At 38.9% G+C, this 21434-nt stretch overlaps 1 protein-coding gene across 4 annotated transcripts in view; it reads left to right on the forward strand.

Annotated features, from left to right (window-relative positions):
- Nucleotides 1-19204, forward strand: part of LOC139747141 (TATA box-binding protein-like 1) — an 83936-nt gene extending 64732 nt beyond the window's left edge. For all 4 annotated transcript variants that reach the window (XM_071659066.1, XM_071659067.1, XM_071659069.1 and 1 more), the window contains 3 exons: nt 142-319; nt 5944-6038; nt 14081-19204. In XM_071659066.1, the coding sequence (XP_071515167.1) occupies nt 142-319; nt 5944-6038; nt 14081-14286 (479 nt within the window). In that variant the 3' untranslated portion in view covers nt 14287-19204. The remainder of the gene's footprint in view (nt 1-141; nt 320-5943; nt 6039-14080) is intronic.
- The last annotated feature ends 2230 nt before the right edge of the window (nt 19205-21434 follow it).

Raw genomic sequence — 21434 nt, forward strand, 5'->3', positions numbered from 1 at the left:
CCTTAGTAATTTCTAGGACTCATTGGGCAAAAGTCTAATTTATTCCTTTGTCGGACTGATCTTTGGTAGATAACAATATGTTACCTGTACAGTTATTCTGATTAAAAAAGATTAGATTTGATTTCCAATTTTCCTCTTCAGGGTCCACTTCAGAGAGTCAAGCAAGATTAGCAGCGAGGCGTATTGCTCGGTGTATACAAAAATTAGGATACAATGTAAAGTTTAAGAATTTCCGGATCGTCAATGTGTTGGGGACCTGTACAATGCCATTTGCTATAAAGATCACTCCATTTTCTCTCAGATTTAGAACTGCAGCTAGGTGAGTAATATTTATTTTTATATTAACTCATACTAGAGAGAAACATGTTTTTTTATACAGATGTGTGGAAATCTAATTGAGCATTGGAAGAAAAATTTGGGGAAGGTGGTCATATTATTTGGAAGATCATGAATTTGTAATGTAAGGTCCAGAGAAATGTACGTAATGCTTGCTGTTCTGAGTTATAATAGTTACATTGGCCTCATTAGTAATTATGATCTTTAAGGGAAGTGGGTAACTTCATCCTTACTGTTTCCCAATCCGGAAGTTGTTGCATGAATGGCTCTAGATCCCATTGAGGCACTAATTTAGGAGACGTAGAGGGTGGTAATTTCATTTCCATTTCTCCCATAAAGTTAGTTTTGCTTTTACTGATTGCTTTGTAGACAAACTGTAGCATATCAAGAAGGATTAGTTATGCATGTTATCCACAGTGACTGATGGGTTAAACGTAGCAAGAGCTATGAATTTATTCTTTTCAACCAGGTTTGTCAAATTCTTCTTTAGAAGAGTAATGATACATCTTAGGTGATTTGTTGTGTGGGCTTTAGGCCTATCAACTGCCAGGGTCGTCAGGCCATCAGATTCATGATACATCCACCAACTGAATTACCTTGACACTTTCAGATGTTAAGGATGATTATATAAACACAAACACACTGCGTGTATAGCCAATGCATATCATGATAGGTTTATATATAAAACTAGAGGAGAAAGGATCTGGTTATTTAGAAGCTTGACTGCATGATTGGCCCAGTAATGTTAAATTCCTTCTGGAAACTGGCCAGTTACAGAGAACTATTTCTGCTGCCACTTAATCACAGGTAAAGGTTCCTTTGGTGTTACTGTTTCTTTTCACAGCAAATATCAGCTGCTAACATTGCTTTCCTTTTGTACTTCTCTACTCCTTGGTGTATAATCATTGCATACCTCTATCTTTGCATAGGTCTCTCCGTGTCCACATGTACTGGTAAAGCATTCATGGAGTGGTGGTGTTGGATGTCAGCTTTGTGCTCACTTAGCCTCACTTGTGGACCCTCCCCAGTCTTGCCGAAATGATACCTCTCGCACCCACTATTTGGGATCTTGGAGTATTGTACTATTTTTATTGTTCCATGTCTTTTTTTTCTTAGTCCATTCTTAGATCTCATAATGTCTCTTAACTTTGACCTGATATGTTCAGTGCATCCTTGAATTTCACTTGTTAAACTTTGTTGATGTATGTTGCTTGCTGTGAGGTGAATATCAGCTATTGTCTCTTCCAGTGTTACTCCTGTCGTTGTCTCCAGATCTTCTTTCCATCTTGTTCAGCTACATCGGTCATACTCTGCTTACTGCAGCACTTCTCCCTAACACTGCCATTTCTTTTGCAATCAACCTGCCTCACACCACACAGACCATGATGTGCAACTTTAGCCATGCCCTAATAAAATTTGCAGTGTTACTCTTATCATGATTACATAACTAATTCAAGAACCAAAAAACCTGGTTAGATGTTTCAGCTCTGGGGTTTTAATTTGGTATCTACCATTCTTCAAGATGTTGGATATTTTAAGGCTGTTGCTGATAGATCATTGCAGTATCATTATACTGTATATGGTTATTTTGCCCTGAAACTCATTTCATGCTGTATGTCATTAATTGGACCAGTATTTGCCTGTAGTCACTTCATTTCTTTTAGTTTGTACATCACCAGTTACTAATCATGCTAAAGTTCATTCATATTTAAAGAATTCTCATAATGTTTGCTCTTAAGTGTCTTAACCTGGTATACCTTTACAAATCCTCATCTGTAGTCCATTCTCTACATTTATGCAACATCACTGGGACTATACTGTACCTTCAAACATAACAACCAGTTTTGCCCTTCCAGGTATGACCTTTCCTTCCACACATCCCTCATTTCTCCTACAACCTTTTCCCACCTCACCCATCCAATGACTCACTTTTGCTTTGATTTTTATTGTCGTGGAGTTTTCTACTGTTTCTCACATTGTCATGACATTACCTTAAGATGGTTATACAGTGTTGGGCATGCTTTCCATTTGACAAAACTTTTTCTTTGTATGTTGGGAGGTATATGAACAGTAGCAGAATGGATGATGCGATAGCTGTCCTACTATGTAGGAAAAGATACAGTAATGATAGCATATTAGTTTATCTCATCATAGTATGTTCATTCATATGCTCATCATAGTATGTTCATTCATGTGCTCGTGAAGGAAATTTTCTTGTATACATTCTACATGGAAGGATGGAGTGAAAAAGATATTGGGCATGTTTTCCATTTGATGAAACTTTCTTTGCTATGTTGGGAGGTATATAAACAGTAGCAGAATGGATGATGCAATAGCCGTCCTAGTACATATGAAAAGATACAGTAATGATAGCATATTAGTCTTTCTCATCATAGTATGTTCATTCATATGCTCGTAAAAGAAATGTTCTTGTATACATTCTACATGGAAGGATGGAGTGAAAAAGATATTGGGAAATCGGGACCTGAATATGCAGGAGGGTGAAAGTTGGGCACAGGATAGAGTGAACTGGAGTGATGTGATATACAGGTGTTGATCTGCTGTCACTGGGCTAAACCAGGGCTTGTGAAGTGTCTGGGATAAACCATGGAAGGTTTGTGGGGCCTGGTTGTGAATAGGGAACTGTGGTTTTGGTGCATTTTGCATGACAGCTAGAGAATGGATGTAAACAGATGTGGCCTTTCTTTGTCTGTTACAGGCGTTACTTCGCTAATGCAGGGAAAGGCGATCAGGTATGAAAAAAAAATTCTAAGAGCCTGTGTCTTCAGGACTCTTTGTCCTTTTGAGAATCCAGATTCACCCATTCCGTCTTTATAATTGAAACTCCCCATTAATAGTACTTACCATCTCTGAGAATTACATTTTTTACTTTTTCATGTACCATCATGATTGTTCCTTCATTGTATATTCGTTCCAGGTTATTAAAATTCCTTGGAGGATTCTACACTACTGTTCACTGCAGTTTCTTGAAGTAGGGACTGAGAAATCTCAACAGTCTTAGGTGCATTAAGTGCTTGCTTAATGCATGAATTGATAATTATCTAAATGTTCAGAAAAATTTTAAGGGAAAATATGTAGGTGAAATACATGGAAGTCTGACTTCTCATTCTTCGTTCAAAAGCATGCAGCATTTATACGATGAAATTGTATGGAAAATTGTATTTTCATACACTTTCTACACAATTCATTACAAAGTATCTTTGGATAATTTTAAAGGAAAAACAAATGGAAAGGTATGTATGTATATGTGCGTGTGTGGACGTGTATGTATATACATGTGTATGTGGATGGGTTGGGCCATTCTTTCATCTGTTTCCTTGCGCTACCTCGCTGATGTGGGAGACAGCTACAAAGTATAATTAATTAATAAGGAAGTAAGGTTTAAAACTAAGGTGGGCAGGAACTAAATGGGGATTACATCTCCTCGGCATGACAAAACCATGAAAATATCTAAATGCCCTAGGATGAAATGGTGTATGCTCTCAAAATGCCTAATTTGTGTTATGGTAAGCTGATAGAAATGTTTGTTAGGGAGAAAAAATACTGTCCCTGTATTCCTTGCCTGTTGTAGAAGGCTACTAAAGGGGTGGGATCGCTGGGAATGGCATGAAAGAATATTACCCACATATTTCCTGCATATCATTAGTGATGAAAGGGGCCAGTAATGGAGCTAGAAACCCTCTCCTCTTTGTTTTTTTGTATTTTCTTTGATATCTAGAAGTTGGAACATTAGCTAAGTGAGGAATGCATATTCTCCTTTAAGGGTCAGGCTGGGGTGTCTGAATGTGTATGGATATAACCAAGATTAGAAGGGATACCTAGGTATATGGGATACATTGGTAGTATGTTTGAAGAGAGGAAACAGGATTTTTCAGCTGTAAGCAAAACAAAGCTAAAGGGGAAAGCAAGAGGAATGGTTTGGGAGTATCTTAAGGGTAAAGTCAGGGGTTAATGTGAAGGCAAGAACTTAGGAAGGGGTAGCACTGCTGCTGAAGGAGTTGTGGGAACGTGTAAGAGTGTAAGGAATTGAGCGCTCGCCATGACTGCTGTAGATGAGAACTAAGTGAATTATGAGAGGCTGCTGATATTATTCACATGGAAATGAGATGACCAAGGGAGAAAGGTGTGTATTTTGGGAGAATTGCTTATTCACATGGAAATTAGATGACCAAGGGAGAAAGGTGTGTGTTTTGGGGGGGTATTGGGTGAGTATGTCAGTAGCTTTGATGCAAGCAAGAGATCGAGTACTAGTATTAGTGATGGTTGATTTGAATGTAAGAGTGGGTCATGTGACATTTGACTGGGGGGCTTGGGGTACCCCAATATTATGGATAAGAATTGGAGACAGTTCATGGAGTTGTGAGCTGAAAAAGATTGGTGATTGGAAATACTCGGTTTAAAAAGAGGGACTTACATGATATTCATAGGTGAATGGGAAAGATGGTAAGGGGGCATTATTGGATTTTGCACTAATTAATAGACTTGCAAAGGAGATAGAGACTCTTAAATGTGAATGTGTTAAGAGGGGCAGCTGACTGAATGTCTGATCATTTCATAATGGAGATGAAGGTGAAAATATGTAGAGACTATAGGAAAACAGGAAATGATATGGGTGCAAAGAAGTTGGTGAAGGTGAGAGACCTCTTCGACTTTACCAGAGACTACTGCTGAGGGAATCATTTATTTTTGCATCATGGAACCACCGTAAGGATCCTTTATTTGTTAACTCTGCAACCATGAAAGACTGTGTGGAAACATAGTCTTATTTGCTTAACCTGGGCTTCACAGAACACATGATATGAGGAAGGTGGCCTCTACCTTAGCCTTCCTCAGAAACCTTTTGTTAGGGAAAAGCAAGAAAATTCACCCTTAGCACCATTCTTCCACTTTTAGGAGATATTACTCAACTTTAAACAAGTGAACTTGCCCTTTGTGGCTCTGGGATTCTTCCAGTATGCCTCTTATTCACCATTGAAGGTATTGGAAATAATCTGACTTGAAAATTTTGTCTGATTACCTTCCTCCTTCAAGTGGGTATGTCCAATTTTTTATGGGGGAGACTGCAAAGGAGAAAAATATTGGTTTTGAAAATTGGAAAAACTTTTCTGCTTTGCAGCAGTTTTCCGAACCTGCCCTGCCGTTTTTTCAAAAAATATTTTCTCTTTACTCTTTGCTGCATTGGTTTGGTATCCTTGGTCTGTGAGTAGATGGTGTCAGCCCAGTTGTGATCACTGATTGACTAAGGTTGAACTCAAATAATGAGTGAGCAATTACAATCACCTTAGGGTCATTCATAAAGGGCAAATGAAGGCTGATGCATCCTCACTGGAATTATGACTGTTGGAAGGATTCTGACCCATATATTCCGAGGGAATATATCTCATGCCACCTGGGAGAGTAAAGATTTTTTAGTAGGTCACAACCAAATTTTTTTGCTTTAAACAGAATCTAATTTGGGGGATGAAAGTATTTACATTAAGCAGAATCTAATTCAGGGAGGATAAAAGTATTTGAATTTGGCTATGACTCTTATGATATATTTATTGTAAATTCATTTCTGTTCTAATCATATGCATTTCCCTACAGTTATGAGCCTGAACTTCATCCTGGAGTGACGTACAAGATTGATCACCCCAAAGCCACGTTGAAGATATTTTCTACAGGAAGTATTACTGTAACAGGTTAGTCATTAATTTTAGGTAGTTTGCAGCATATAGTGAGGCTACTATGTAATTAATTCATTTAGAAATCCATTTTTCTGTTCATAAATATTCATATTTCCTACCTCACATGAAGTATAAAATTCAAATTACCAACCTCCAGTCTGTGAGAGAGAGAGAAATGGAAGGAAGGAGAGAGTGCATACACCAATCTACATATGATGTGATTTTGTCTGAGGCAGGGCTACTGCATAGTGCCTACCATGTTGGTGTTTTTCTATTTTCATTTCCTTAGAACACTTTCTTTCATCTGTTATTGGTTGATCTTACTCTGTACATAACTGTTCATGTAATTTTCTCTTGAAAGATTCATTGCTTACTCTGGACATATTCTTATCTTACTTGTTAGATATTGTTGGGTTTTTCCATCTCTCTTGCAGGGCTTTCATATTTTTGTTTGTTCCACTATAATCCCTGATTTACATGTAGATTTAATCAGTTTCTCCCCATTTATGAAGCTTTGTGTGTTTGCGAGAATGAGTAACCCGAGAATAATTGTAAACAAAATTAAGGCTTTGAGGTATAGCAGATTGGTGATATAGGATGGTTCAGTGATAGATTTAAATGGAGGGGATATGGAATGCTTTTGGTACCTGAAAGCAGATGTGACAGCGGATGGACTGTAGGGGATGAAGGGAGACATGGGATGAAAGTAGGGATTAACCCATTAAAGGTGGGGGATTTTTTTTTTTTTTTTTTTTTTTTTTTTTTTTTTTTTTACATCCATGTAAGATGGCATAATTTAGGAATAATAAAGTATCAAGGAATAAGCCAATACATACATACATAGATGAAAATTGAAGGTGAGAGGTGTTACTTGATATTGTGTCATTGCTGGCTGTGGGAGGAGTAGCACAGGAGGACCTGAGCAGCTTATCAGTCATGCTTAGGACGAGGCTAGGAGACTTTGCAATCACTTTTGTTTTAAGCTAAATATATCATTTATGCTTGTATGTATGTCTCTTTACATGACAGAGATGCCACATTACCCAATTTCACCATACATTTACGACACAAAAGGGCCTAACGGTACATAACGTTGCCTGCCTAATACTGTATGAACTTTAGATAACAGCTAATACTAGCACTGACCACAGATGAGTCAGCAAGGGTAGCTGTTTACAGGAATGGGTAAACAGAGGTCATGATAGATGACAGAAATGCCATATCACCAAAATTCAAAAAACAATTACAACGCAAAATAGCCCAATGTTACATAATGTTGTCTGGTTTCTGCCATACAAACATTAGGTAATGATGCCTGCCTTTAAGCTCCTGGATGCATTAACTCATATCAGCTATTGTCAACAGATGATCTTTACAGGGAGGGTGGCTGTCACTGTACAGTCTAACTTTTCCCTACTCTGTTTTAATATCCAGCATATTTATTATATGAATGTACTCTACAGTAGCGTTTTGAGGTCTCTTCTTGCACTCGAAAGATGTGGGAAAATATTCAGCTTAACTCAGTATTTCTACTATTACTATTGTTGGTGTATGTTGGATGACCTTTCTGATCACTTATGCAGTAACCATGCTGAAAATGCTTGGATAGTTGGTTGACATAAATGATAAGGAGGAACACGATATTTATCAACTGGTGAGGAAAATGAAGAAGAATAAAAGTTGAAATGGGAAGAAACAGATGACTCAATGATTTTAGCAGAAGTAGAGAGGAGTTTGTGCAGCAAAGTACCCCTCCAACTGCCTCCCCACCACTCTCTGTAATGTTCAGTTCTTATAATCCTTGGGTTGTGGAGTAAATTGGAAATGGGATAGTAAAGAGCTAGAATAGTTCCAAGCTTATTTTGACTGTATTGTTGTACAGAGTAGTGCATGTGTATTATTTTGACAAGCCCTGGCATAATGCTTCTGCTCATATTCACCACCATTGCTCTGCCAATGAAAGAAATTATTAGAGTGTAATGCTAACAGTACCTCCAGGTATTTCTTCATATCCTGATGTGTGGAAGGATGAGTCCAGACATGTTGACCAAACCTCTTCCTCCCACTTATTTTCAACATGCATAGTGTTGTAGTTCTGAATATATTCATGTTTTACATCATTTGTGCTGTGCCTGTGTAAGCAATGAAAATAGTGTTGTAACAAGTTTGAGAGATAGAAAGAAACGAGATCTTCATGCCTTTCCCTTTTGAGCTGTTAAATATGGCAGCCATACCCTTCCTCCCACAAACTCATAGGTGGTTACATTTTTGTATGTTCTTTTATTTTTATTTGCTAATCTGTCATTTCATGAGGCATTTCATATGAATTCCACTCATTGTGCACATCTTAGTGGAAAAGAGGAAATGATACTTCCCAGCTGGTCTCCCTGACCCTGAACGTTAGTGTGAAGGTTGTTTTCATAGATTATTTTTTTCTTACATTTTCACCATTTCTTGTGTCAGTGAGGTAGTGTTAGGAACAGATGACTTAGAGGGAAAAATCCTCACATGGCCCCCTTCTCTATTCTATTTTTTGGAAAAGTTAAAGAGGAGGGGGATGATTTCCAGTCCCCCACTCCCACCCCCTTTAATCACCTTCTTCAACACAGAGGGAATACATGGGAAGTTTTCTTTCTCCCTTATCCCTAGGGATAATTTCTAATTATATTAGTGTTCACTAATAATCTTACTTCTTCATCCCACCACTCGCTACCCTTTCTAATCAACCCACCTCCCACGCTTCTCATGCCACAAGCATCTTTTGCGCAAGCCATCACTGCTTCCCTAAATACATCCCATTCCTCCCCCACTCCCCTTACCTCCTTTGTTCTCACCTTTTTCCATTCTGTACTCAGTCTCTCCTGGTACTTCCTCACACAAGTCTCCTTCCCAAGCTCACTTACTCTCACCACTCTCTTCACCCCAACATTCTCTCGTCTTTTCTGAAAACCCCTACAAATCTTCACCTTCACCTCCACAAGATAATGATCAGACATCCCTCCAGTTGCACCTCTCAGCACATTAACATCCAAAAGTCTCTCTTTCTCCAAAAGTCTCTTTTCGCGCGCCTATCAATTAACACGTAATCCAACAATGCTCGCTGGCCATCTCTCCTACTTACATACGTATACTTATGTATATCTCACTTTTTAAACCAGATATTCCCAATCACCAGTCCTTTTTCAGCACACAAATCCACAAGCTCTTCACCATTTCCATTTACAACACTGAACACCCCATGTATACCAATTATTCCCTCAACTGCCACATTACTCACCATTGCATTCAAATCACCCATCATATAACCCAATCACTATAACCCAGTCTTGTGCATCAAAACCACTAACACACTCATTCAGCTGCTCCCAAAACACTTGCCTCTCATGATCTTTCTTCTCATGCCCAGGTGCATATGCACATCAATAATCGCCCATCTCTCTCCATCAACTTTCAGTTTTACCCATATCAATCTAGAATTTACTTTCTTACACTATCACATACTCCCACAACTCCTGTTTCAGGAGTAGTGCTACTCCTTCCCTTGCTCTTGTCCTCTCACTAACCCCTGACTTTACTCCCAAGACATTCCCAAACCACTCTTTCCCTTTACCCTTGAGCTTTGTTTCACTCAGAGCCAAAACATCCAGGTTCCTTTCCTCGAACATAGTACCTATCTCTCCTTTTTTCTCATCATGGTTACATCCACACACATTTAGACACCCCAATCTGAGCCTTCGAGGAGGATGAGCACTCCCCGCGTGACTCCTTCTTCTGTTTCCCCCTTTAGAAAGTTAAAATACAAGGAGGGGAGAGTTTCTAGCCCCCCGCTCCCGTCCCCTTTAGTCGCCTTCTACGACACATGAGGAATGCGTGGGAAGTATTCTTTCTCCCCTATCCCCAGGGATAGGACAATTTTTGCAGGGAAAAAATGCAAATGAGTGGGAGATGTATAAAAGAAAGAGGCAGGAGGTCAAGAGAAAGGTGCAAGAGGTGAAAAAGAGGGCAAATGAGAATTGGGGTGAAAGAGTATCATTAAATTTTAGGGAGAATAAAAAGATGTTTTGGAAGGAGGTAAATAAAGTGCATAAGACAAGGGGGCTAATGGGGAGTTGATAACAAGTAGTGGTGATGTGAGAAGGAGTTGGAGTGAGTATTTTGAAGGTTTGTTGAATGTGTTTGATGATAGAGTGGCAAATATAGGGTGTTTTGGTGGAGGTGGTGTGCAAAGTGAGAGGATTAGGGAAAATGAGTTGGTAAACGGAGAAGATAGTAAAAGCTTTGCGGAAGATGAAAGCCGGCAAGGCAGCAGGTTTGGATGGTATTGCAGTGGGATTTATTAAAAAAGGGTGAGACTGTATTGTTGACTGGTTGGTAGGGGTTATTTAATGTATGTATGTATCATGGTGAGGTGCCTGAGGATTGCCAGAATGCTTGCATAGTGCCATTGTACAAAGGCAAAGGGGATAAGAGTGAGTGCTCAAATTACAGAGGTATAAGTTTGTTGAGTATTCCTGGTAAATTATATGGGAGGGTATTGATTGAGAGGGTGAAGGCACGTACAGAGCATCAGATTGGGGAAGAGCAGTGCAGGTTTCAGAAGTGGTAGAGGATGTGTGGATCAGGTGTTTGCTTTGAAGAATGTATGTGAAAAATACTTAGAAAAGCAAATGGATTTGTATGTAGCATTTATGGATCTGGAGAAGGCATATGATAGAGTTGATAGAGATGCTCTGTGGAAGGTATTAAGAATATATGGTGTGGGAGGCAAGTTGTTAGAAGCAGTGAAGAGTTTTTATCGAGGATGTAAGGCATGTGTACGTGTAGGAAGAGAGGGAAGTGATTGGTTCTCAGTGAATGAAGGTTTGCGGCAGGGGTGTGTGATGTCTCCATGGTTGTTTGATTTGTTTATGGATGGGGTTGTTAGGAAGTGAATGTAAGAGTTTTGGAAAGGGGCAAGTATGCAGTCTGTTGTGGATGAGAGAGCTTGGGAAGTGAGTCAGTTGTTGTTCGCTGATGATACAGCGCTGGTGGCTGATTCATGTGAGAAACTGCGGAAGCTGGTGACTGAGTTTGGTAAAGTGTGTGAAAGAAGAAAGTTGAGAGTAAATGTGAATAAGAGCAAAGTTATTAGGTACAGTAGGGTTGAGGGTCAAGTCAATTGGGAGGTGAGTTTGAATGGAGAAAAACTGGAGGAAGTAAAGTGTTTTAGATATCTGGGAGTGGATCTGGCAGCGGATGGAACCATGGAAGCGGAAGTGAATCATAGGGTGGGGAGGGGGCGAAAATTCTGGGAGCCTTGAAGAATGTTTGGAAGTCGAGAACATTATCTCGGAAAGCAAAAATGGGTATGTTTGAAGGAATAGTGGTCCAACAATGTTGTTTGGCTGCAAGGTGTGGGCTATGGATAGAGTTGTGCGGAGGAGGGTGGATGTGCTGGAAATGAGATGTTTGAGGACAATATGTGGTGTGAGGTGGTTTGATTGAGTAAGTAATGTAATGTTAAGAGAGATGTGTGGAAATAAAAAGAGTGTGGTTAAGAGAGCAGAAGAGGGTGTTTTTAAATGGTTTGGTCACATGGAGAGAATGAGTGAGGAAAGATTGACCAAGAGGATATATGTGTCAGAGGTGGAGGGAAAGAGAAGTGGGAGACCAAATTGGAGGTGGAAAGATGGAGTGAAAAAGATTTTGAGTGATCGGGGCCTGAACATGCAGGAGGGTAAAAGGCGTGCAAGGAATGGATTGAATTGGAACGATGTGGTATACCGGGGTCGACGTGCTGTCAGTGGATTGACCCAGAGCATGTGAAGCGTCTGGGGTAAACCATGGAAAGTTCTGTGGGGCCAGGATGTGGGAAGGGAGCTGTGGTTTCGGTGCATTATTACATGACAGCTAGAGACTGAGTGTGAACGAATGGGGCCTTTGTTGTCTTTTCCTAGCTCTACCTCACACACATGGGGGCGGAGGGGGTTGTTATTCCATGTGTGGCGGGGTGGCGATGGGAATAAATAAAGGCAGACAGTATGAATTATGTACATGTGTATATATGTATATGTCCGTTTGTGTATATATATGTGTACATTGAAATGTATAGGTATGTATATTTGCGTGTGTGGACGTGTATGTATATGCATGTGTATGTGGGTAGGTTGGGCCATTCTTTTGTCTGTTTCCTTTCGCTAATGCGGGAGACAACGAGAAAGCAAAATAAATAAATAAATATATTTTTTTTTTTTTTTTTCTTTTTCAAACTATTCGCCATTTCCCGCGTCAGCGAGGTAGCGCCAAGAACAGAGAACTGGGCCACTGAGGGAACATCCTCACCTGGCCCCCTTCTCTGTTCCTTCCTTTGGAAAATTAAAAAAAATTGAGAGTTAGTGTTATTTGCCACAAATGCTCTGCTTATGTTTGAAATGATTGTACACAAGGAAAAGATTATTATAAACAAAGAAATAACATCACTTGTTTCTGTTGTACGTTATCAGGAGCTGTCAAACAACTTTTTCACGTCTCTTCTAGAGCACAATAAAGGTAGTAATATAACTTTGTATTTTCTGTTACTGCTTTTGAATGCTAAACTGTTATAGGGGAAAAAATGCCCCCCTCCCCCCACTTCTTGGAATTTTGGGACCTTGCCTGCTGTTTAAAAGTTAAACAGTTGGCAAAAGTTAAAATATTGTATGATATTGTTTGCCAATCCCACATAAAGATTGTATGGTGTTGGCTGCAGACCAGGGGTTAATTTATTTATGGATGGGATGGTAAGGGAGATAAATGTTCAGGTATTTTAAGGGAGGGGGTGGGTCATCTGCATGCTTGGTGTAGTGGAATATGGGAGGTGAATCATCAGCTATTTGCAAATACAACTCTGATGGTAGTTTATAGAGAGAAGCACCAGATGCTGGTGAAAGAGCTTTGGAGTTTTTGTGAAAATAGAAGGTTGAGAGTAAGTTTGAAAAAAAAAATTAGTTTACAAGTAGCTTCAGCAGGGTGAGACAGGATGGTTTAAGTTTTAATGGGTATGACACGGAGGAAATGGTATGTTTTGCTTTAGGTTTTTGGCAGTGGATGTAACCATGGGGGTTTAAGAGGGGGCTAAGGTACTGAGTACTAATATCAGGGTATATGTGGAAGGAGAGGTTATTGTCTGTAATGGCAAGCAATGTCAGGAATATTTGATGATGTATTTGACCCAACAGTGTTATATGGATGTGAGTGTTCAGCCTTGAATGTAAAAGAAAGGAAGAAGTTGGATGTGCTGTGATTGGAATGCTTGTGGATAATATGTAGTGTGAGGAAGGGTGATTGTGTAAAGAATAACAGAGTTAGAAATATTTACCTACATACCTATGATGAGATTTAGCCAGAATGGCTGAACTGGTGCTCACTTTATGCACATCTTGTTTGATGTACGAGACTATTCTTCTCAGCTGCCACCTTCATTACATAATTTTTAATTCTTGTTTCATTTGGGCCTGATTTCATCCACATCAAGTTATCTTTTGAATGTTTCTAGTACATATGGTTGTAAGTGCAGTCTGACTGAAAGGACCAACTTAGGTGTGCTGAAAGGGCTTGGATATATAAGGAAGATGAGCAAAGAAACAATTGCTAAAATGTGTGTTACAGAAGTGGAGGGAGCAAGAGAGATAGACTTAGGAGATGGAGGAATAGGATTAAGGAAGCTTTGGAGTTTCAAGACCCAAATATTTAGAGGCTCATGGTATGGACAGAATAAACTGGATTGATATATTTTAGGGAGGGCAGCTGTCAGTGGGCTGAACAAGGGTATATGAAGGGGTCAGGATGAACCATGGTGTAATATTTGGGACAGCTATAGATGGTAAGCCCTGCTTTCAATATATTGAACACTAGGGCTAGAGATTTTATATGAAGGAATGAGGCCATTGTTTGTTTGCTCTAGATACCATCTGACTAAGGCAGGGAAAGTTAGGTATAAAAAATTGATCTTTCTTTTAGAAAGGGAGCAGAAACAAGTCAGTCATCCCAGACATATGGCTCTTTTTCTTGATTTACTAACGAAGATTTTCTTCTTTCAGCCCCCAGTATAAACAACGTTCAGAGTGCCATAGAGCACATTTATCCTCTAGTGAGAGAATTTGGAAAGGTTCGCACACAAGAGGAGATGGCTGAATTCCAGCGAAACCAAGCTAGACGGCATTTAGCAATGATTGGTTTTGGGGAAGATGAGGATTCAGACTCATCAAGTCCTCAGTATCCAGATGATGCATGGGAAAGACTTTAAATCTCTTATATGGTATGTGTTGAATAACATTACTCACCAAGTTAGAAGACTGCAATCATCATCATGCATATCACTGTGAATGGACTAAAGCAGTGTTGACATCTGATGTTAGCCGAGTCGTGTGTATTCGTATCGTATCCACACAGAAAGCTCAATACTGATATATAAGTAATGTGCCAGTGTTGGAAGAGTGAAGCACAAGGAAATGTTATAATGTTGAATCTGCTCAATGTCAAGCACGACATTTATTATATCTTATGCTGTATCTTTACCAGTATTCTAATGTGTTTTTTTGCCTAGAAAAAACCCAGTGGATCGTAATGACCTGGCCACTGACAAATGCATGGATTTGTACCCAAAACTTTTACCCTGTTGGAAGTGTTAACTTTGGAAAGTGGCATCTTGTTGCAGTGGTTGGTGGTACAGTGGCTGGTTAAATATATGCCAGTATTTTGCTGCTTCTGGCCATTTACATTGTGAATGCACACAAGCTTGGGTATATTAGTGACTGGTAAAACTTACTTGTTGTATAGTTTTCTAAATTTATACTGCTCTGAAGTGAAGCTCTGTATCTTGGTGCTTATATCCAGGTAATTTGCCAAGCTGAGCAGAGCAAGTCTGTGTCCTTCATGACAGACTACAGAAAGGAGTCAGATTACATAGGGTCGTGTTGCAAGTTTGTGAACAGAAATGATAAAAGTCTGTGTCAAGGAAGCCCATGGATATAATTGAAGGATTGGCAGAGTATTAGGTTAGTGCTTGTGATACTGATGGGCAGGGTACCGCTTGAAACTCTGCGTTCTTGCCTAGTCAGTCCTCGTGTTACCCACCGACATAAAATGTAAGCTGCTGCATTTTATTTGCTTTGATGATCAGTAACTCAGATATTCTCAGAATCAGCCACAACAAAACTAATGTGATAATACTGAAAAAGACAGATTATCTCTTGCTAAATATCCTGCAAAACTGGCAATGACGGTGATGTAGAAGTTGGCAAAAAATACCTAGGTTCTGCTCTGCTTCATGCGTGGAGTTAAAAATGGCCAAGATCAAAATTTGTGTCAAAATGTAAATTTAAAACATTGTAAAATGGACTGCCTATGTGAAGAACTTACATGAAGATCTGTTATCCTATTTTGTGTAATACTTTAGTGTCTTTCACTTGTAAGTTATCCCTGGGCACAGTTAACCCAGTAACCTTTAGCAGGGCTCTCTATTTCTTTCATGATTGTTAACATTGATTACATTCAGCATATAAGGTGCTGCCATGAATTTTTTTCTGCATTTATGAGGTCATGCTTAATGTTTTATACTGGTATTTGATTATAAACTAACTTTTCCATATCCTTATTTAGAAAGTTTTGTAGTTGATTGAGATGCCCTGTAAAAAAGGTGTTGTGAGCTTGTGTATTATTCATGTTTTCATTTACTCATCATTAAATATCCAATGTACCATTCCCAAAGACATGCCAAACTAATGCTTTCTCAGCATATATTCTTGAAGCAGGTGTTTCTGGTGCACTCACCTGTTCTGCATTGTTTGTGGTAGTGGCCCTGATGGACCTGGACAGTTGTATAATGTAAACAGCTCTTCACATGTCTCTTACCAGCCACGATTTTTCTGGTTGTGTAACACTTGTTTCAAACACAAATGAAAATGCACCACTAACCCCATGGCTTGTATACTCAGACCCTCTTTAAATTGGCTTTAGCTGATTAAGCTCGTGCGTTCAGTACAGTTTTATGTTGTGTCCAGATTCCCGAGTATTTGTTAAACTTATTTCCATCTCTGAAGAATGACGTTTGATTATTTTGTACGATATGCCAGGAAGTGGAAATCCTGCATTAATCTGATTAGTTTTATATTTAAATTCATTCACACTTTTGTACTTTTGTTTTGGTTGGTGCCAACCAGGGTTACTTAGCTAGTCATAAGGCCACACAGGTGTTTCCAGACTCTCTGCAAGTGGTAGCACTACAAACAGGAAGTCACCTTTGACAAGGCTGTGTTGTCAGCAGGCAGAAAGGAGTACAGCATTGTCAGGGACCCTCCTATCTCAAGGAAGCCCACCTGTCCTGCATGAAGTGCAGCCTTGAAGCTCAAGGAGCCCAACTGAAGGGATCCTGGGGTTACATAATAACTAAGGCCACACAAAAATGCATGTTTCCGGTAATGAGGGAAAAAATGAGGAATAGATTATCAGTTTTTGGTATGAGAGTGAGATGAATGAAATTTTGTTAACCATTTATTCTTTAGTTTTGCATCTTTTTTGAGTTTCAGCAGTACATATTTAACAGAAATTACCAGTATAATAAATATTAGGCTGTAAATATGTTTTTTTCATCTTTCTTTAAACATCAGTAAAGTCATTATCACAGAGTTGTTGATTGATGCATATAAGATTTTGTATAAACTTGTAACTGAAAATTTTATCATACAATGATGTCAGACTTTGCATTTGCATTGAAGAATGTATATGATTTTGCATGGATTTCGCCCAAAGCAAAGCATTTGATATTTGCTTTTGCTGTTAGTCGTTTAGCACTTGTATATTTTGTTTGATGAGTGCCTGCTGCAGAGGAGTTAATCCAGGTAGAATTGAGAAATAACATTGTGTGTGTGCTTCTGCTCTGCTTACCCCTTCTGTATATACTATATTACTGACATGTTACTCTGCATCACATTATTTTAAAAAAAAAGAATGAGTGGCAGCTGCTTCTGTTTGTGATAACTAAATCATCATTCAGGATTCATCATTAAATGTTTCAAGCAATGTGCTTGGATTTTCAGTGCATGTAGGTGTGTGGATGGATGGCTCCCAAAAGGCTTGGGAAGGTTCTTGGTATAGAAGCATGCTATAAACATAAAAAAGGTTTCATTGGTGGAGATACTTATCTCCTATCATTGATGAATTAAACCTTTCAGTCCTAACTCCATATCAGTACAGTTTTTGATGCAGCCCTAACTATGTATGCTGAATGTTTTCAATTTTCTTACCTGTACTTAAAGAAAACAATAGTCTCATTACTACTTACATCACCTTCAACTCAAGAGTAGCATGCAGAAATATCCACACCCTCATGTACCAAGAATAACCATGATGATAGGATGTTGATTGCTCTCTTACAAAGGCCTGTTCCCTGCTATGCAGTTTAGGTACACAAGATTTGTGGGATTCAGATTACAGTAACAGCCAACCATCATAATTGGACTTACATACAGCCACAAGGATTAATTTTGAATATGATAGAAGATTCTCTCCAAGATGAGCAGGGGAGATTGAGTGACATGATGCAGTTGGTCATTGGATGCATAGTAGCTTTAAATGATAGTGATGAACTAAAATTTAAATGCCTTAGTTTAAAGATAAGGTCTCTGATGTGCTGGGTAAAATGGCTTTTGTTATATGACTCATGTTTTAATTTTTAGTATTTCGGAATTTGCAGAAATTTGTCAAGCTATGAGACGGATTTTTTTGATAGGACCGAAAGGATTAAAAGTTAATAAATGTGTGACCCAACATTTAAAATTATGGATATGTAGACACTACCAAAGAAAAGAAATTTCTGTTGGAGAAGGGAGTTTGTAGGAAGGAAACTTTTTTAACATGCTCTTTTTATAAGATATTTTGATTTAGGGGTGAATGTCATGGTTGGTTAGATTACCGGAAGCACATTTTAATGTCAAAGGCCCAAGGTGAGAGTTGAGGAGTTCCAGAAAAGTGCACTGTTGGAAACTTAGGTAAATATTTTTTCATTTTGTAACAGAGTTTACAGTAATTAAGCCTGAAAATAATTGATTCAGTACTTATTCAGGGATGGCACTGTACTTTTCTGTTTGTACATGACTCACTCAATACATGAAGATACTTGTCTTTTGTGCACTGTTTGTGAAAATAATGTTTAATGACTGCATAAGAGTTGGTGTGTAATTCTTTTCCTATGGCAATATTACCAATACAAGGACTAATAACCACCATGGTGGTGGCTCACGCTTAAACTTTGAAATCTGTTTATTATTTTCTTCGTTTCTCATATGTGTATTTTTTCTATATATATATATGTGTGTATAAATATATGTTATTTTCTTAAGTCTAGCACAATCTTAAGTTTAACTCTTACAAAGAGGAGACGTGAGGGCTTAACCAGTGACAAGGTTATTCAGGTGACCACAAGGGTTCAGAAATGGCATTATTAAGAAATATTTAAATCTGGTTTATAGGAGCCAGTTTGATTGTATGGTGTAGCTGGAGGGTTAGCATAATGGGAACAGTTTACATTGATGATTCTTCCATCCTCATTTTCTTTTTTTATCTACAATAATTTGAATGGGTATACTGTATAGTAAACATTGTTTCTGATGTAGGACCTCTGTTAGCATTGCAAAAGAGCTTTATTTATTAGGGATATTGTGTCACCAAAGCATCTCTGAACTTTATTTCATACTGACTTAGATTTAGTAGTAAACAGTTGTTGTGGTGGTGATGTGTCCAAGTATGGATGCTAAAGTCAAGTGAGCTGTCATGCTGAACTTAAAATCACCACCACTCATTGTGGTTCAGTTATAAGGACCTCAGAGTAAGTTATTATGTATGTGTGCTCCATACTGTAATCTCCCATCACAGATGCTGTGGCAGTATTTATAAGTTTATTTTAGGAGCAAATAGAGGAAAGTACCCGGAAGCTTTTTATTTCTGAAATTTGAATATCATTGTTAGACCAGGAATTTGTTGACAAGCATAACACTTGTGTGTATCATCAGAACCAACATGTTATGATGACTCGTATTTGTTGTTTTATCTTTATCGGGTAGATGATTTCAAAATTGTTTAATCACTTTTACTATCATATGTATCACTTCGATGTTCCTAAATCTAAACCCTCTAGAAAAAGAGCAATACAAAAATGGCCTTCAATATTATTTTGTTTCCCTTCCCATTCTTCTGTGGTATTTGCAGTATTGGTGTGTGAAAGGTGGGTTGTGATGAAATTAGCAAGACATGATAACGGAAGTTGTCTTGTGGATGTTTGTGCCAAGAGGGGTTTATTCATTGTAAATCCCCTTTTTCAGCACAAGATGATCCATAAGTATACATGGATGAGAAATAATGGAAGGAAAGAGCAAGTGTTTGATTGACTATGTGGCAGTGGATGAAAGGCTGGGCTAGATGCTAAAGTTATGAGAGGAGTCTTTGAAGAGACTGGCCATTTCACAGTTCTTGTGCGAGTGAGGCTCAGGGAGAAGTAGAGTCATTAACAGCATGGAAACCAAAGTTTTACCTTAAAGTACACTAGATATGAATTGAAGTGTGTTAGGGGCAATTTTATATTTTACCCTCTCCATATTAATGGTAATGGAGTAAATAATGATGGATGGATTAGCAGATTAGTAAGGTGAAGAAATGGTGCATTACACAGTTTTAGCTAATACAGATGATTAAGAGAGAGCAATATTGAAAGAGATGAACCTACAGCTTGTAAATTATCCATTCCAGGAACGATATCGAAGGATGGTATCCTCATTTGTTACCCATAATTATTCATAATTTGGTCAGCAAAAGAGTTTTTGCTTTGCAGGTGTACATGAATGGGGATAAGTCAACCACCATTTTCTGTGCGTTATTTCTATATATATTTTTTTATATACTTTGTCGCTGTCTCCCGCGTTTGCGAGGTAGCGCAAGGAAACAGACGAAAGAAATGGCCCAACCCACCCCCATACACATGTATATACATACGTCCACACACGCAAATATACATACCTACACAGCTTTCCATGGTTTACCCCAGACGCTTCACATGCCCTGATTCAATTCACTGACAGCACGTCAACCCCGGTATACCACATCAATCCAATTCACTCTATTCCTTGCCCTCCTTTCACCCTCCTGCATGTTCAGGCCCCAATCACACAAAATCTTTTTCACTCCATCTTTCCACCTCCAATTTGGTCTCCCACTTCTCCTCGTTCCCTCCACCTCCAACACATATATCCTCTTGGTCAATCTTTCCTCACTCATTCTCTCCATGTGCCCAAACCATTTCAAAACACCCTCTTCTGCTCTCTCAACCACGCTCTTTTTATTTCCACACATCTCTCATACCCTTACGTTACTTACTCAATCAAACCACCTCACACCACACATTGTCCTCAAACATCTCATTTCCAGCACATCCATCCTCCTGCGCACAACTCTATCCATAGCCCACGCCTCGCAACCATACAACATTGTTGGAACCACTATTCCTTCAAACATACCCATTTTTGCTTTCCGAGATAATGTTCTCGACTTCCACACATTCTTCAAGGCTCCCAGGATTTTCGCCCCCTCCCCACCCTATGATCCACTTCCGCTTCCATGGTTCCATCCGCTGCCAGATCCACTCCCAGATATCTAAAATACTTTACTTCCTCCAGTTTTTCTCCATTCAAACTTACCTCCCAATTGACTTGACCCTCAACCCTACTGCACCTAATAACCTTGCTCTTATTCACATTTACTCTTAACTTTCTTCTTTCACACACTTTACCAAACTCAGTCACCAGCTTCTGCAGTTTCTCACATGAATCAGCCACCAGCGCTGTATCATCAGCAAACAACAACTGACTCACTTCCCAAGCTCTCTCATCCCCAACAGACTTCATACTTGCCCCTCTTTCCAAAACTCTTGCATTCACCTCCCTAACAACCCCATCCATAAACATATTAAACAACCATGGAGACATCACACACCCCTGCCGCAAACCTACATTCACTGAGAACCAATCACTTTCCTCTCTTCCTACACGTACACATGCCTTACATCCTCGATAAAAACTTTTCACTGCTTCTAACAACTTGCCTCCCACACCATATATTCTTAATACCTTCCACAGAGCATCTCTATCAACTCTATCATATGCCTTCTCCAGATCCATAAATATTACATACAAATCTTTATATATACATGCCTGAAATTTTGAGCGCTCCCAGTGTTCAGTGTTGATTCTCTGGGTACTTCATCTGGTCTCTTACATGCTGAATTTGAAGTTTAAGGTTGAAAATGAAGTGTTCACAGTTCAGGAAGCACTCTTCACATCCTTTATCATTCTTTTAATAGAAAAAAGATTTTGCCTATTTTTGTTATGGTTTTTCCTTTTAGGTGAA

The sequence above is a fragment of the Panulirus ornatus genome, chromosome 67 (assembly GCF_036320965.1).
Source record: "Panulirus ornatus isolate Po-2019 chromosome 67, ASM3632096v1, whole genome shotgun sequence".
Taxonomy (NCBI): domain Eukaryota; kingdom Metazoa; phylum Arthropoda; class Malacostraca; order Decapoda; family Palinuridae; genus Panulirus; species Panulirus ornatus.